Source organism: Anarrhichthys ocellatus, unplaced genomic scaffold (assembly GCF_004355925.1).
Source record: "Anarrhichthys ocellatus isolate YVR2014 unplaced genomic scaffold, GSC_Weel_1.0 scaffold44, whole genome shotgun sequence".
Taxonomy (NCBI): Eukaryota; Metazoa; Chordata; class Actinopteri; order Perciformes; family Anarhichadidae; genus Anarrhichthys; species Anarrhichthys ocellatus.
Genome location: NW_022280074.1, coordinates 376032 through 391214, shown reverse-complemented (window position 1 = coordinate 391214; position 15183 = coordinate 376032). Strand labels below are relative to the sequence as shown.

At 43.9% G+C, this 15183-nt stretch overlaps 1 protein-coding gene across 2 annotated transcripts in view; it reads right to left on the bottom strand.

Annotated features, from left to right (window-relative positions):
* mtcl2 (microtubule crosslinking factor 2) overlaps positions 1–15183 on the bottom strand; it is a 104778-nt gene that overhangs the window by 15487 nt on the left and 74108 nt on the right. Inside the window, exons 5-15 of one of the 2 annotated variants that reach the window (XM_031868785.1) lie at positions 14626–14688; positions 10978–11145; positions 10034–10187; positions 9300–9849; positions 8905–9205; positions 8584–8817; positions 6034–6171; positions 3282–3404; positions 2922–3152; positions 2373–2486; positions 2125–2292 (exon numbers count right to left, since the gene is read on the bottom strand). In XM_031868785.1, the coding sequence (XP_031724645.1) occupies positions 2125–2292; positions 2373–2486; positions 2922–3152; positions 3282–3404; positions 6034–6171; positions 8584–8817; positions 8905–9205; positions 9300–9849; positions 10034–10187; positions 10978–11145; positions 14626–14688 (2244 nt within the window). The remainder of the gene's footprint in view (positions 1–2124; positions 2293–2372; positions 2487–2921; positions 3153–3281; positions 3405–6033; positions 6172–8583; positions 8818–8904; positions 9206–9299; positions 9850–10033; positions 10188–10977; positions 11146–14625; positions 14689–15183) is intronic. The other variant, XM_031868786.1, reaches the window with a different exon arrangement.

The following is a 15183-nucleotide window of genomic DNA, read 5'->3' as shown; positions in this document are numbered from 1 at the left end:
CACACACACACACACACACACACACACACACACACACACACACACACTTTACAGGGCAGAAAAGAGAATAATGGAAATAAAGTGTTGCACATGTGCGTGTGCTTCTGTTTCAATTTGACAAAATCTGTGATAAAGTGCAACACAGTTAAACATAATCAAATATGAAACTCATATTTTTGTGTCGACATCCTGCCCGGCACGACATGGTTGGTTTCACTCAAAATGAATCGCAGCCATGTGATTGGATTCTTTGATTAAGCCACAAAGGTTAGTCTGTAAATGTAATTATACAGATAGCCTGCCGCTACGTCACCTTTAAGGACAGGAGAGAGTCCTATCACTTTGTGATGCCGCTCGCAACTCCTATTGGTTGCCAAGAGGAGCTGCCAAACCAATCGGAAAACAAATGATGGCGCACCATAGCGCGAGGGCAGAGTCTCTCTGATCATGACGATGATTAATGACTCCGTCCGGGTGCGAGTGTCTCTCTGTCTGTCTTTGTGTTTCGGTACTGCTGTGGACCAAAACACACCCGTCATAGCGAGGGTATTTATTTCTTCACAAAGGGACATTTCAGTTTTAGAATTAGGATTTAAGATTAGAATTAGTATTAGGATAAAGTGATCAAAAACCTAAATCTTAAAATATTGATAATCATAATCAATTCAGGTTTGGGTTAAGTTATGGTGAGGCTGCTATGGATGGTATGATTTACTGTACGTGGTTTTACAAGTTTTCACGTGGAACCGGGTTTTGAAAGAACTCAATGTTGAAAGTTAATTGGAGAGAACATTTGAAAATGAATGACAGTGCATGAATAAATTACTTTGACAACAGCACATGGCGTAAATGAAAAACATGTTTTTGCAAACTGACACCTTCCATCTTATGTTAATGCTGCTGGTGCTGGTTAGCTTGGGGCTAAAGGTAAACCTGCAGGTATGGGCCTGCCACAAAATCTGCAATATGCAATATCAGATGGCTTTTAATGGTAGATAGCAGAAGCATATACACTCAGGGAACAAAGGTAAGGACACATGAAGAGGCTTTTCAACTGCCAAACTTGAACAGCCCTCTTTGTCTTTCTTTTATCTCTCTCTCTTCTCTCTCTGTCTCAATTACCAGACGGCAGCACACAGGCTGTGTTCTATCACAGAGGCTGTTAATTAACACTTACAGTTACCATCTCCGCTGCTGTTATGAGACAGAGAGACAATGAGGGAGGAGAGGAGGATGAAACATTAATACCATCACTCACGGCCTGCAGATAAGACAGACAGACAGGGGATGAAAGGCTCAAATTCACAAATACATAAGCCACTTGGCAATTCGGAAGTAGACATTGACCAACTATTTCCACGACCACTTGTCAAACTAAATATTGGCCACTTCAGAACAGAAACACCACAACTTATTCTCTTTTTTCTCTGTCTGTTTCCAACCATAGGTCGACTATAACCTATAACTGTCCAGTTACTCGTTTACCTAATCTTCCCACCGTATTGGTCTTTGGTCTTGTCCTGAATTCGTTGAGCTCTGCTCGACTCTCCCAGCATCTGAGTCTCTGAGTATCTGTTGGCTTTTAAATGTCAACATCTGTCTCCTTCAACTCAAAACTGGAGAGCAACCGAAGGAAAGTAGATCATCGTATTCCCTTAATGGGCAACACAGTGGGTGTAGAACATGAAATCAAAGAGTGTGATGCATTTTGTACATTGCACGTTGCATCAGTTTGTGTCTCCTAATGGCCGGCACCATGGCTCACTTAGAAACAGGCACAAGGATTTGGGATTTTGTTTTTTGAGTAACATAAAAAAGCATGATTTTGAGTAATGTTTAATGTATCACTTGTACATTTTGAAATTGTGTTTTAAACAGGAAGTATTCCTCTACGACATTGAATATTAATGATTAAATAAGCAACAGTCAAAGTTAAAGTCAATCAAAGTCTGGAAGAAAAAGTTGATCATCTTTATTTGAGAGTCCTGCCCTCTTCAAACCAACGACAGGAGCGTCAACAGCATGAAGAGAAATCTTTCATGTGAAATATTCTTAATTTTGCCAAAACTGGCAGAAAATAAGTTGACGTATTACACGGTATAAACTTACAGAAATACTTCCTACCTGCGTAATGAGGCTCTGTAGTTCGGTCCTCTCCACCTCCCATGATGCCTTGGCCTTGGCGAACTGCTGCGTGAGTTCTTGGGAGCCTTGTCTCTCCTGTCGCAACTCTCCACTCAAATCTTGCAGCGCCACCTTCAGGTCCGCCAAGGTGCTGCTCACGGCACTAGACTACAGGGAAAGATACGCATGTAAGAACGTGTGTGTACGTGTGTGTGTGTACGTGTGTGTGTGTGTGTCACTCAACTGACCTTGATAGTTGGGCTGAGTTGTTCGTCTGCAGCAGCCCTCTTGTCAGTCTGGTGGACGGGGCTCGTCAGGTTCTCCTCCTCCAACAGCAGGTACAGGTCCTTCAGGCTGTTCATCTGAAAATAAATAATCACAGAGCAGGATCGCTTTTCAATCATTTAGCCTCTGTGTGTTTATTTATCTACATATTTATACTTTTTCTTACTTCTGCAAAGGCAACAACAACAATTTACATCCAGCTACAATATGAAAAATACGCTACAATACGAAAAACATGCTATTTCACATTTGATGTTGAATGAAGTCACTTGGCCTTGTGGCCAGGTTACTTGTCTTCTGCATAGAACCTGGTTAAACCTGGTTAAGATTTTCTCTTAATTCTTTCTGTGATTGAAAAACTGAGATTACATGATTTTTGAGAACAAATGGAGATACCCTTTGAGGACAATAGAGTATTACTTTTAGATACATAAATACACATCTTGGTTAAAATAATGACAAACAGCATGTCAACAGTGTGGACAGCATTTTCCTTTCTCTTCCCCTCATACCTCCAAGATGTCTTTCCACTCCGTGTCCTTCCTGCAGCCCAGCCTCCACTGTTTGAGGAAGCAGCGTAGTTTGAGGCTGAGCAGCACCAGGGCCTGTTTGAGGTGCTGGGACTCCTGGACCAGCAGAGTCCTCTCCTGGCTCCACAACTTCTGCTGGAGCCGAACCTGGAGGCCCAAACTCTGCAGCTGGAAGTCCCGACGGAGCAGAGCCCTCTGGTGCTCCTCCTGGATCTGAGAGGGACAGACAGTTTGACACAGGACGATCAGGGAGGAAATGGTGTTTTTGTGTGAGATTGAGGGTCTTTTGTGGCCAGGTCAGTATTTGACCTGTCTTGGCAGTATTCAGTGCTGCAAACTGACCTGTGTGAGTTTGAGAGTGGTTTCTCTCTGAGCCTGCCTCTCCTCCTCCAGCTCCACCTGAGTTCCGAGAGCCGACTCTTCCGCTTCGGACAGCCGAGCCAGGAGGTCATCGACATGGACGGGCTGGAGGAACGGAAGAGGGAGATGAGGAAAGGATGAGTGGGGGGGGGAAGATAAGGAAGAAGGGAGGTGGAGTAAAAGAGTTGAGGGAAAGAAAGAAATAAGGAAAGGAGCAGTGGATAGGGAAACATCGGTGGGTAGGGAACAAGGAGGGAGGCGGCCAGAGATTAAAGAAAAGAACAAAAAGCAGTAATGGGAGGTGGCGAGGGACGAGAGCGTTAGAAGGAAATGACAAAGGGAGAAACAGCTAAGTGTGAGAAGCACATAACATGGCAGTTTTATGCTAGAACACCCTTTAAATCACATTTCAGCTTTGGCACGCTAACTGTATGTCCACACACACACACACGCACACACACAGTCTCTCACACACACATCATCTCATGCACTCTCCCATGCCTCATTTGACTGCTGAGTGAGTGCGATCCATCGACCCACCACTGTACCATTAATGTCCTCTTTCACCCTCCACTGGGCTCAGCCTCTGCCCTCCATCACCCTCCACCCTGAACAGCACCCGGGCCGCTCACAGCCAGAGTTTCTGTTCCGGTATGACTCACTGTTGTGAGAAAGTGGCAGCTGCTCATGCAAAAAATGTGCATTACAAAACTGAAGCAACGTGTGAGCAAATGTGCAAAGAATGAGAGGATCCAAATATACTAATAACACCATTTTACCAACACCGTAGCCTAGCCTAGCATAAAGACCGGAAGAAGGGGGTTACAAGCTCTACCGTTGAATGTTGCAGAGAATGAGCGGCTCCATCATGCTGAGTGTTTGTGTGATTGTACAGTATGTGCTGCTGTGTCACTGCTCTGCTCACTTCATCAGCTGTTTCTCCAGAATATCTGACTCTCCTGTTATCTTTCTGCTTCATTCTATTTCACATTCTCAAGCTCGGATAAAGATGCAGACACATACACACACACACACGTACACACGTACGTACACACACACACACACACACACACACACACACGTACGTACACACACACACGTACGTACACACACACACACACACACACACATCCCTGGTTACCATGGAGACACGCCAGCTAAAGGTCAGCCAAACAAAGAGGTCTTTTATTCCCGTCAATCCCACAGCTGACGGTGAAGTCACTGTTTATGTTTGTTGACAACACTGTGTTGCTGGCATGAGTTCACCACTACTGTACCACATCACGAACTTCAAGCTTCAGTGTGTGTGTGTGTGTGTGTGTGTGTGTGTGTGTGTGTGCATGTAAATGAGCCTCTGATGAACTTTTCCTGTCATTGTGTGGTTGCACAGGAAGAAGTGATGCAAGCATACACAGCCCACATGTACATTCAAGGCACGTTTTCATGGGTGTTGTTTTTTGTATCAGTTTCAATAATGCAAATATAAATACTAAACGTTAAATGTTACTAGTCGAGGGTACAAGTTCATTCTTAATGGTCCTTAAACAGGAGTTTGACCCGCCAAATCTTAACACAAGGTGCACTTAACTAGCTTTTTCCAGACCTTTTAACCGCATCTCAGATCTTCCTCAGGATAAGGGGCTTGTTCGGTTGTCATGGAGATGGCTCAGTTGCCATCAGGACCGTCTTTGAAGACATTAGACTGAACAATCCACTACATCAAGCTATGACCCATTATCACTCGAAAACTTGGCAAAAAGCTATTAAGTGGGCCGTGACTATCTAAGCACTTTTTTATCTCTTTTAAATTGTGAACAAGATACACGTTGAACTAAGTTTCTTGTTACTTATTGGTCGACACATACTGTACACTAATACCCACTGGCTAATACATCAGCCGGGATGATTTGGTGGTCTCGCTCTAAATTACATATTTGTTCAAATCCATATCTGATCATTTTGTCCTTTACTGTCCTCTTATCCTGCTGAAACACACACCAACGTCTTCAGCAGGCGTGATGGCAAGACAACAGGTTGGGACATGTCTTCTCTCTAACTGTGTTTTGGATGTTTATTCAGAGTATTATGGGGTGTTATGGCAGCAATTGTCAACTGTATGTATCAAAGCTGGTTGTTTTTTTTGCCACAGTGGAAACAAGCTGTAAACGTAACGCTGACAGAACACCACCTTTTAAAGTCACACGGAAACGGCAGATAAAGCGTGTTTTTGTTTGTGTTGTGTGTTTTCGATCGTTGGATCATTCAAAAGTGAGAGTGGTTCAGTGGATACAATCCATATATGAAATATTGAGCTGTAGAAACTGTTGGCTTCCACAATCTGCTCCCTCCCTCGCTGTTTGACCAGACGGACAAGGGAGAAATGAATAAATGCACTGAGGGTAAATGCAGAGTTGATAATTCGTATCCCTTACACATACAAGTAGTCATTTGCTCCATTATTAATATGAAAACAGCAGTTATAGCCCCTTTCAGATTCCCCATCAGCTTCCCTAGTTACTTTACCCTCTCGGTCAGACTGATAAAGGAGCAGACTAGACATTCGTTTGTTGCCCTGAAGGCATGTTGAGACTTCGACCAACCAAAGGCCTAAGAGTTTGTTTGTTTGTCTGCGTGTACAAGACAGAGTGAGAGATTTGACATTAAAGCTTCAGGCTCAAAGTGTGTGTGTCTGTGTCTGTCCTAATGGGAATGGTTGTGTTGTTGAGCGACTCACCAGCGCATCGTCCGACTCCTTCTCTCCCCGTTCCAGCCGGCCGCTGTCCCGCTTTTGCTTCTCATTGCTGTCTGATTGGCTGTTCTCCTCAATTTCACCTTTCACCTCCGGCTCTGATTGGTCCCTATAATCAGGCTGCTGCATGCATGCATGGGCAGGTTAATGAATAAAAAAAAACATAGACGAGAGAGGGAGGGACAGGGGAGGAGGAGACGTGGTGGAACAAAAACAAAAAGGAGGGGAGTGATAGTAACGAAAGAAAAAAAAACAAGACAAACAAACACAACCATAAGAATAAAAAACAATTCAACCAAAATGACGTCGATCCATATGACAACATTGAGAAAAATGAAAAACGACGGACAAAACAGAAACAGTTGAGTATGGATCTCACAAGACGAAGAAAAGGATGTAGAGGAGAAAGAGCTTGGTCAGAGAGGAGAAGGAGAGGGTGGAGAAAAGACAGAAAAGGAGGATGGAGGGCAGAATGAATGGCTGAGGGGGGAGGAGAGATACATGAAACAGAGGAGGACACGGAAGAGTGGGAAGAGAGGAGAGACGGGGGAGAAACAGCAATGGGAGAAAGAGGAGGGAAGGGAGCGGGAAAGAAGACGAGAAGGAGTAAGGGGGTTAGGATGAAAAGTCAGAGCGAAGGGGCAACAAGGTGAAGGAGGAGAGGGGAGAAACGGGATGTGAGGTGAGCAAGGAGTCAGGGGAAAGTAGGTCGGCATTTAAGAAGATGACCAGGAGGAGGAGGCGTGAGTAACGGGAGGAAGGAGGCAAAGGGAGAGATGGAAGTGAAGTGCAGAAACCGGCGGTTATGGTGCCCGTGCAGAGAGAGAGGGGGTGAAGGGAAGGGGAGGAGAAAGGGAAGGGGAGGAGAGATCGGAGGGGTGTTGGGACTCAGAATTTGGCCTCTAATGGAGTCTACACATGATAATGTATTCTCTTAAAACTTTGTATAATTTCACCACAGCCTCCTCCAGACAGGCAAACTAGATTACATTAGAAAAGACAGACTTTTACAAGAAACAAGTTTCTCTTGTTGTAAAGGCAGGACACCAAATCACAAAAATATAAGTACATTTTGTCTACTGTTGAGTCTTGAAAGTCTTGCCAGTGTGGTGACACAATCTCTAAATAACAAATGAGGGTTTTGTCATCTTTAAGCATGTTCCTGACAGTTGGAGCTTAAGCCAGCAGCTGCACTTCAGTCGAGTGTAAACTCAAAATCTTTGCTGATTCCAGTGTGCCTTCATAAATGTGGATCTCACACTGAATTTGGACCGTCACATAGTGGAAAATAAATTTGATGCTCAGACTAAAACATAAATCAACTGCGACCCAAGAATTCCCCCAGAGGAGAACGTCAGACTGTAAATGTGATTTATAAAGTATGATGAGAAATCTGTTGAGACCGAGCTCACTGTCTCCTCCGCTGCTTTAAGAAATCTAGATTAAAAACTCTTTTAGTAATAATCCGAGGTAGATTTCACCACCGTTACTTTCTTTGCACACAAACGATGGATTTGAATAACTCGGATATTTTGACTCCAGATTTAGTATTTTTAAGTGGTTTCTCGTCTTGTGTTTCTACCAACGTTACTCCTCTTATTATAAAAACACAGTCATACAGTACTCAGTATCTGGTGTCAGAATACTAATTAGCTCAAATAGACGGACAACACCAAACACTAGACTTGTATCTTTTACGATTTTATGTATTCAAACCAAAACAGACTCAGATAGTACTTATAGACTATGTTCATAGTTTATTATTTGCTAGTCAACTACATTGCATGATGCTACATGAATCTTAATACGGGCCAAACAATGCAATTGTCCTGTTGGCCTTTATTCTGATAAAATAATAATAAATGTGAGTAAATATATATAAATGTATGATAGATATTGCACAACCTCACTCGATCTAACCCGAGTTGGTTTTATGATGCTGATGAAAACGTATATAAATAAATGGTGCTTTATGTGCTCTTAATAACCCTACTATGTCCATGCATTCAACCAGGCTCCATTTGAGGCCTAAAGCAGCATCTAAATACCAGGTCAGGAAGCAATCTAACTGCATGCAGAGGACAAAGGGTGGCATCATGTGGAGAGGTTTACACTGGCAGCTCAAATCTGAATTCATCTAATTATACGCCCATACAGCAGGGGCAGATTTTGTTTGTTTGTTTGTCACTAAAGGGATATTTTTCCACTCACAACTGTGTTGGAGTCACGTCAGGTTAATTTGTATTTTAAATTGCCGTTGTTCATCAGATTTGAGCGTGTTGTGTAAATCCATTCTCCGGTGTGAGGAGAAACTAAAGCAGCAGGGTTAGATGGGATTGGGAGGATTATGCAGCCAAACTAACGGTTAGGCACTGGACCAAACACAAAATTGAAGAATAGAAAAACAAACTAGTGACAACGGAAAATAAAATAAAAAATAAAAAAAGTAAAAGCTTTCGAAAAAGAGAGACTGATAATAAATGAGAGACAGAGTGACAAGGAGTGAAAAGGAGGAGTGTGTTTCCCGTCTTTTACCTGCTCCACGGCAGCGCTCAGTCCATCCTGCCCGTCCCCAGAGCAGAGGAGGGAGGCGCAGGGTGAGGCCAGCGGAGACGCTCCTTCAACCTGAGGGTCCCTCCCACCTGCTGGGGGTTTACCCAGGCTGTCGACCTGCTCCACAAAGGCCTGTAGCTGGGTGTGCAGGGCCTGGAGCCTGCTGGTCAGAGCACCAACCAGGGGCCGGTCCGCCAGGTCAGACAGCTCTGAAATCTGCAGAAACAAAGAAATAACAGACTTTATCACATAGTCGGTCATTATTGTGAAAAGCCAACAACACCCCGACCGAGGGACGCGTACCTGGCCGTGAGGCTGAGGTTTCTCCAGGTCACACGGCTCTGCTGCCTCGTTGCTGCAGACCTTGTGATAGATGGACGGGGAGGAGGAGAGGCAGTTAGACTCTGGGGAGGTCAGGAGCTGTATCGCGGTGGAAACCAAGCGAGCCTGGTCCCTCATGGTCAGCAAGGCATCATGGTCCTTCTGCCCCAGGTAGCCAGGGAGTGAGGTTGTTGCGTCAGCGTTGTCCTCGATCTTCTTTTTGCGTTCCTTGATATCCAGGGCATCGGTCTCACCCCCTACTGGCTCTTTGCGGTGAGGCGGGCTGATGGAAAAACACAGAGAGAGCGCGTTTAGGACTTCTAATTCACACAATTTCACACAGAAATGCTGTGAGGGAAACTGAAAACTTAAACTACCTTGGGAGGCACTCAGCCGAGTCTCCGGCCTCTGCGTCAGTCTCCAGAGCCAGTCGTAGTGAGGAGGAAGAGGAGGAGGAGGAAGGAGCATGGTAGGAGGCCAGATCACAGCGCTGCAGGTTGGACAGAAGCACTCGGTTTTCGTACTGCAGCTTCTTCACCTTCCCGCCCAGATCTCCAATCTGAAGCCTCGCCAGTCTGAGCTCCTCCTCCTGGACCGGGGCGTCCGTGCTGATAAGCACCGCCCCTTCCTGTATGGAGTGCACCGGGCTGTCGTTGAGCAGCCCGTCCGTCAGCGACGCCAAAGAGTTGGACGACAGTGTGGACGTCGGCGGCGGGAGATCAGATTTGTAGCGGTTTATCTCATTCATCAGGAGTTTGTTCTGTTCCTCCAGCTCGATGAGAGACCTCCTCAGTAGCTCCGCCTCCTCCTCCACAAACTGGAGGTGTCTCTGGAGCTCCATGACGTTTTCAGATGAAGCTCCTCCTCCGAGTACCATGGCTCCTCCTCCCAGACTGCCACCAACACCAGAAAGCTCCTGTGGACAATCTAGGGAAAGAAACAATGAGCGGTCAGGCAGAGAAGGCAGATGTCTGAAAGCAGGTATAATCTGAAAGGAATAGTTCGACATTTTGGGAAATAAGTTTGTTTTATTGCCGAGCGTTTGATAAGAATATTGATACAGGTTTCATCGCGTGTATAAATGTGTAATAGAGATGAGTTTACAAACTACCTTGTGGTCCCTTCATGTCGTCCATCTCAGCTCGGAGCCCCCTGTTCTCCACCTCCAGCTCAACGATGCGTCGACTCAGCAGGTTGGCCTCCTCTTCCACCAGCTTCAGGTGGACTCTGATCTCCGCCTCGCGCGTGTGGGGGGAGTCATTAACCTGAGGGGGAGTCAAATAAAATACACACTTGGAGAGGAGAACCATTTTCTTAATCAACTCCCACCTGTTCATTAAATCAGCTGTTAGCATGAAATACTGAAGGGTTTCTACCCTTTTTCTACCATTTTCTTACATCATGGTTTGAAAGGACAAACTATAAATATCATTATCAAAAGTGATAACAACATTTTCAGTCCTGGATATTCAAATCCTCATCATTACGCATGTGACTGGAAAGTCAATATTGTAACAACTGATGTATTTGTTTGTTGTTTTCAGCATTAGTCACTGAAACAGCTCATAAGTGAGTTGGATTTAATGAGCTTTGTGGGGAGTTTTGGCTGTTTCTAAAACAATACAAATGCAGCTCTGTAGAGTTTTCCCAGGCGTTGTTTGGCATTTAGGTTTATAGGGGTACACTTTACAAACTGGGACCACCATAATAGCTTACTGACAACGTTTTGCATCTCTCAGGCAAACATCAAGAGATACAGAGTTAAATGGGATAAAGATGGAAAGGCAGGGTTTATATTTTCCTTCAGGTGTTGTCAGAAAACACTTCAGTTGGCTGCATCACTATCCTCTAAATATGAAATCCTCCTCCATTGTGTGGTGATTTTTGGTCTTGTTCACTAACCACTACATTGTCTGCCCTAATTTGCTCATCTATCACTGTCTGACGATGACAAAGTGAAATGTGATAAACTTTTTGCTCCTGTGTAAATTGGCTTAAAAAACAAATATCCAGCTATACATCAGTTAATGTCTGTCCTCCTCATCCTCCCCTCACCTCCTCCACGGTGAGCGAGGCGTTGACGTCCCCGTACAGTGACCTGAACTTGGCCAGCTCCTCCTTCATGGCCTCGCTGTCCTTCACCAGTTTGGTCAGCTTCTTGCACATCAGGGCTGACTCCTCTTTGGCAAAGTGGAGCTGACATTTCAGGTCCGAGCTGTCCTCCTGTGGTGACGGGGCGGAAAGAGAAGAGAGCACCGAGGTGGCATTGATACAAAAACTGCCGTATCACAGAGAGGCCGACACGTAAGCGCGTCTGTTATCATGCAATGTACGGCTGTGACACAGTGACAGACACTTTAATAATTGATTCATCTTTTTTTAGGTAATTCTTTTAACTGAGAACCGGACATGGATGGAAACACACAGAGAGTAAAAGCTGCAGACAGATGGATAACAGCTTAAACATTAGAGGTTTAGAGTGAAGTATGTGGTGATTTTGTTGCTGAATTATGTCCTGATGTTCTGTTTTCTTAACCATGGTGATGTTTGGGCATCATCTCTCTCAGTTATAATATGCACTAAACTGTTTGCTTGTCTGTCATTTGAACACAAGCCACATTTCAGTGCAGTCCTGCAACTCAAATGGGATGAATTAGTTTTTTATTCTATTTAAAGTCGCCTTGAACTTGAAAAATAATGACAAAGAGCTATTTGAATGCGGCTTCCAGCTAAAATGGTGAGGTCAGAGTCATGCTGTGTTTGTTCCTCGTGATGCTTTTAAGAAGAAAAGACGACATAACACAAAGGAAAGTCCAGAAAACACTCATTAGTGGTTTGCCTCAGACAACGTCATACAGCATATTAAATGACTGTTTTTACTTTTTCAAAAGTGACATCGCCTCGTTTTAAACAGTGATCAACTCCGTGGCTCCATAGAGCGTGTCAGTGTCCGTTTTGGTTTTGCGGCATATTTACTGTATTGTCTCCCCATAGCACACTACCTGTCCAGCACCAACGAGCAGACAGACATAGTTAGTGACTAGCTGGTGAACATAGTGGAGCATTTAGCATTTAAAGAGCCACGTATTTCCCTCAGGAGTTGGTGGAGACCAAAAAACAGAGCTAAGAGAGTGGGTGTTGGATTTACATTCATCGGGTGGCATGATATCAGCTAATTGCAATTGTGGCTCTGTGTCTGCTTTATGTAAACAGGCAACTGTTTTGCACCACGTTAGCCAAACCAACTACAGAAGGGCTGTGTGTCAGCCCGTGGTGGTGTTTTTCTGTCCCAGAGTGACTGGAAAAAACAGTTGATTCAGCTTTAAACGTCCCCTTTTTGAGGAGTTGTATGAAGCTCTCAACATGAACATACAGTATATTGATGTATGTATCTCTATCTTAAATTGCGTTGTAACTACTGCTGACCTGAGGCGACTCTATGCGCCTCATTCCTCAGAAGCAGCTCCGTGGCTGTATTTGTTTTACGGCCTGTGGAGCATTTCCAACCACATTAAGCGATACGAGCACCAGCCAGTCGACCATTTATGGTATGTGGCTTAGAGAGGAAGCCTGGGCTTGCGTTTGCAGACGGGGAGAGATGTCAGTGAGAGAATTAACTTCACCGCAAACACCTTCTGTGGGGATATATTACTCCTGTGGGTTTTTTAATCTGTATCTCGGTGTACTGTGTTGCTCTGTTAAACCTGATCTCATACACTTCTAACTCCCAGAGTGCCTTTTTTTCTTCGCAGAGGAAAAACATGTCTTACAGCTGTGTTTGAATTATTTTAGCGATTTGGAAAAATAAAGAAGGGAGGGAGACCTCGGAAAGTGAAGTTAAGGAAATAAATAGTGAAGTGAAGTGAGGCAGAATGAAGAGGAGGTAGGGATTTAAAGTGTGGTGTCTAGGCGTGATCTGTAATCCAAGCATAAACAAAAAACGGGTATGCAAGGATTACAGTCAGTACAAACACCTGCAGGACAAGATGGAGGGAAGAAAAGAGAGAAAGAGATGATGTGGAGATGAGGAGGAATAGAGGAAAATGCTGATTTATCTGCTTCAAACTGCACACGGCTTGTTTGGACAGATAGAGTGTGATCCCCAGAGGAAACAGGTCACAGCCGACAGAGAGACACACGGACCGCCCAGTTGTGAGCTGTGAGGCGGGAACACACTTAAAGGATCAAACATGATAGATTTCCAACATGACCGTCGTGGATCGGCGGCCCCGGACAAACATAAACATCTCTGTTCCGAATTCAAATGGTGTTTGAAGCAGAAAGAAAAAGAGTGACACAGCTGTTTCAGGGAGGATTGGCTGTAAAGGTGATAATTAACTGGGTTAGTAATTTAATTAGAGTGCCAGTCTTCAGAAGCAGCAGGTTTGCTACAGCACTTGCTCTATGTAAATGTCAATAAGGTGATATTTTTTGTGACTGTTTTGTGATTCTGCTTATTGATTCCATTCAGTTCATATCAAATCCTGATTCTGGTGGTTTGAGTATAAAGAGACTAAGGGGCTGTAGCCAGCAGATATCCGGGACAACACTTCCTGTGCACTGCTCAGTGTTTACCGTCAGATTAGCAACCTGAGATGCATGACTGGAGTTGAAAGACGATGTGTACGTCCAGATACTAATTCTACTAATTCTTTCTAATTCTGAACCAATAACAATCGATATCATCGGGCGATACCCGGTGGGTTCAGAGATCTCATTTGTTTATCACTACTGACTTCACAAGGCAACCAGAACGCTTCCAATCCCTAAATCTTCTCCCGTTGGCTCCAGATTCTACATCTGGATGAAGAATCTGTTTATTGAGATCAGGTCGCCATAAAGAGTTATGTGACATGAATGACGAGGCATTTTGTGATTCTCTTTGGCTACAACATAATAAAATTCTTCATTTTTTCCATGATTATTTTTTGTTTTAAAATGAGCTGAACGTAACTGAAATGCGTCATCGTGTTAGACCGAGTTCCTCTGTGCACAAAATGATTTAGTGATCACGCTTCACTTCATCACGACTGAACGGGACATGAACTTGTCGATGGAGAAAACAAACTGTCCTCGCAGGATTCAAGAAGCATGTTTCCAATCGACTCTGATTCTTACAGTTTGGCACACGTGCTGCTGTGTTCAATACACTCAATGTCGAGACCTGTAGGAGGGAATAACCGTCACAGTTCCTGTCGCCTGCAGTACATGCAATTACATTTGTGCAGAGACGACAGCTGCCTCGAGCGATGCTGACACCATAAAAACTATCAGCAACGATGCGATGCTGACGCCATGAAAATATGGTGATATTTATTTTTTTGTATTTTAAATCATATTAACGAGGATAAACTAAATTATACGTGTGGGTAAACTGGTTAACTGCCTCTTAAAGCAAATAAATAAAAAAGAATCTTAACAGGAACAACAGCAGAATAAAAAAGAAAAAGCTTGGTATTGTAATATTGGTATGTTTCTCTAGTTCTGCAGATGTTTCAACTATACACGCGCGGCTATTTGTTATTGGTGATTGCGTTACATGTCCTTTTGAAAGTGTGTGTGTGTGTTAGATAAATGTCACTCTCTCCAGGTCTAAATGTCTTCAAGGGTTAGCAGCTGAAACAACACTTTGTCTCTCTCATTGATTTGTTGGACCATATGGAGGAACATAGGTGTGTGTGTGTGTGTGTGTGTGTGTGTTACCTGTGGACAGAGCTTCTTGTCAGGTTTGTTGTTGGCTCGTGCTCCTCTTTTCCTCTGGGAGTTCTGCAACATATAGACACATACAGAGTGTCATTAGTAAGAAGTGAAACAACAGTGAACTGTTTCGATAGGATGAAGAATGAATGTGATTCAGTCTGAAACAACATGGAGGGACTACTACCTGCAGTGGAACGTCAAGATTTAAACGTGTGTAATCACAACATACACTCAAAGTTCCAACTCTTTTCAACTAAGTATTTTCTAGGCTGCATTTGTAACCTTCCCCTAAGAGCAGATGTTTAGCAAAAATATACTAACCACTGACTAAGATATATTTTCCAATGATTTCCCCTTTATCTCATCTGAACAGAGCCACTGCCAGCTGATGCATGAGACAATAATATATTCAGGCGCCTTTTCACATCTCCAACCATCCTGCGTTCTGGTGCAATTAAAGCAATTTTGTAATTTTTTACGACACTGAAGGCGACACTAAAGACTGCAGATTATATATACAGTATATACATATATATACACATACACACACACACACACACA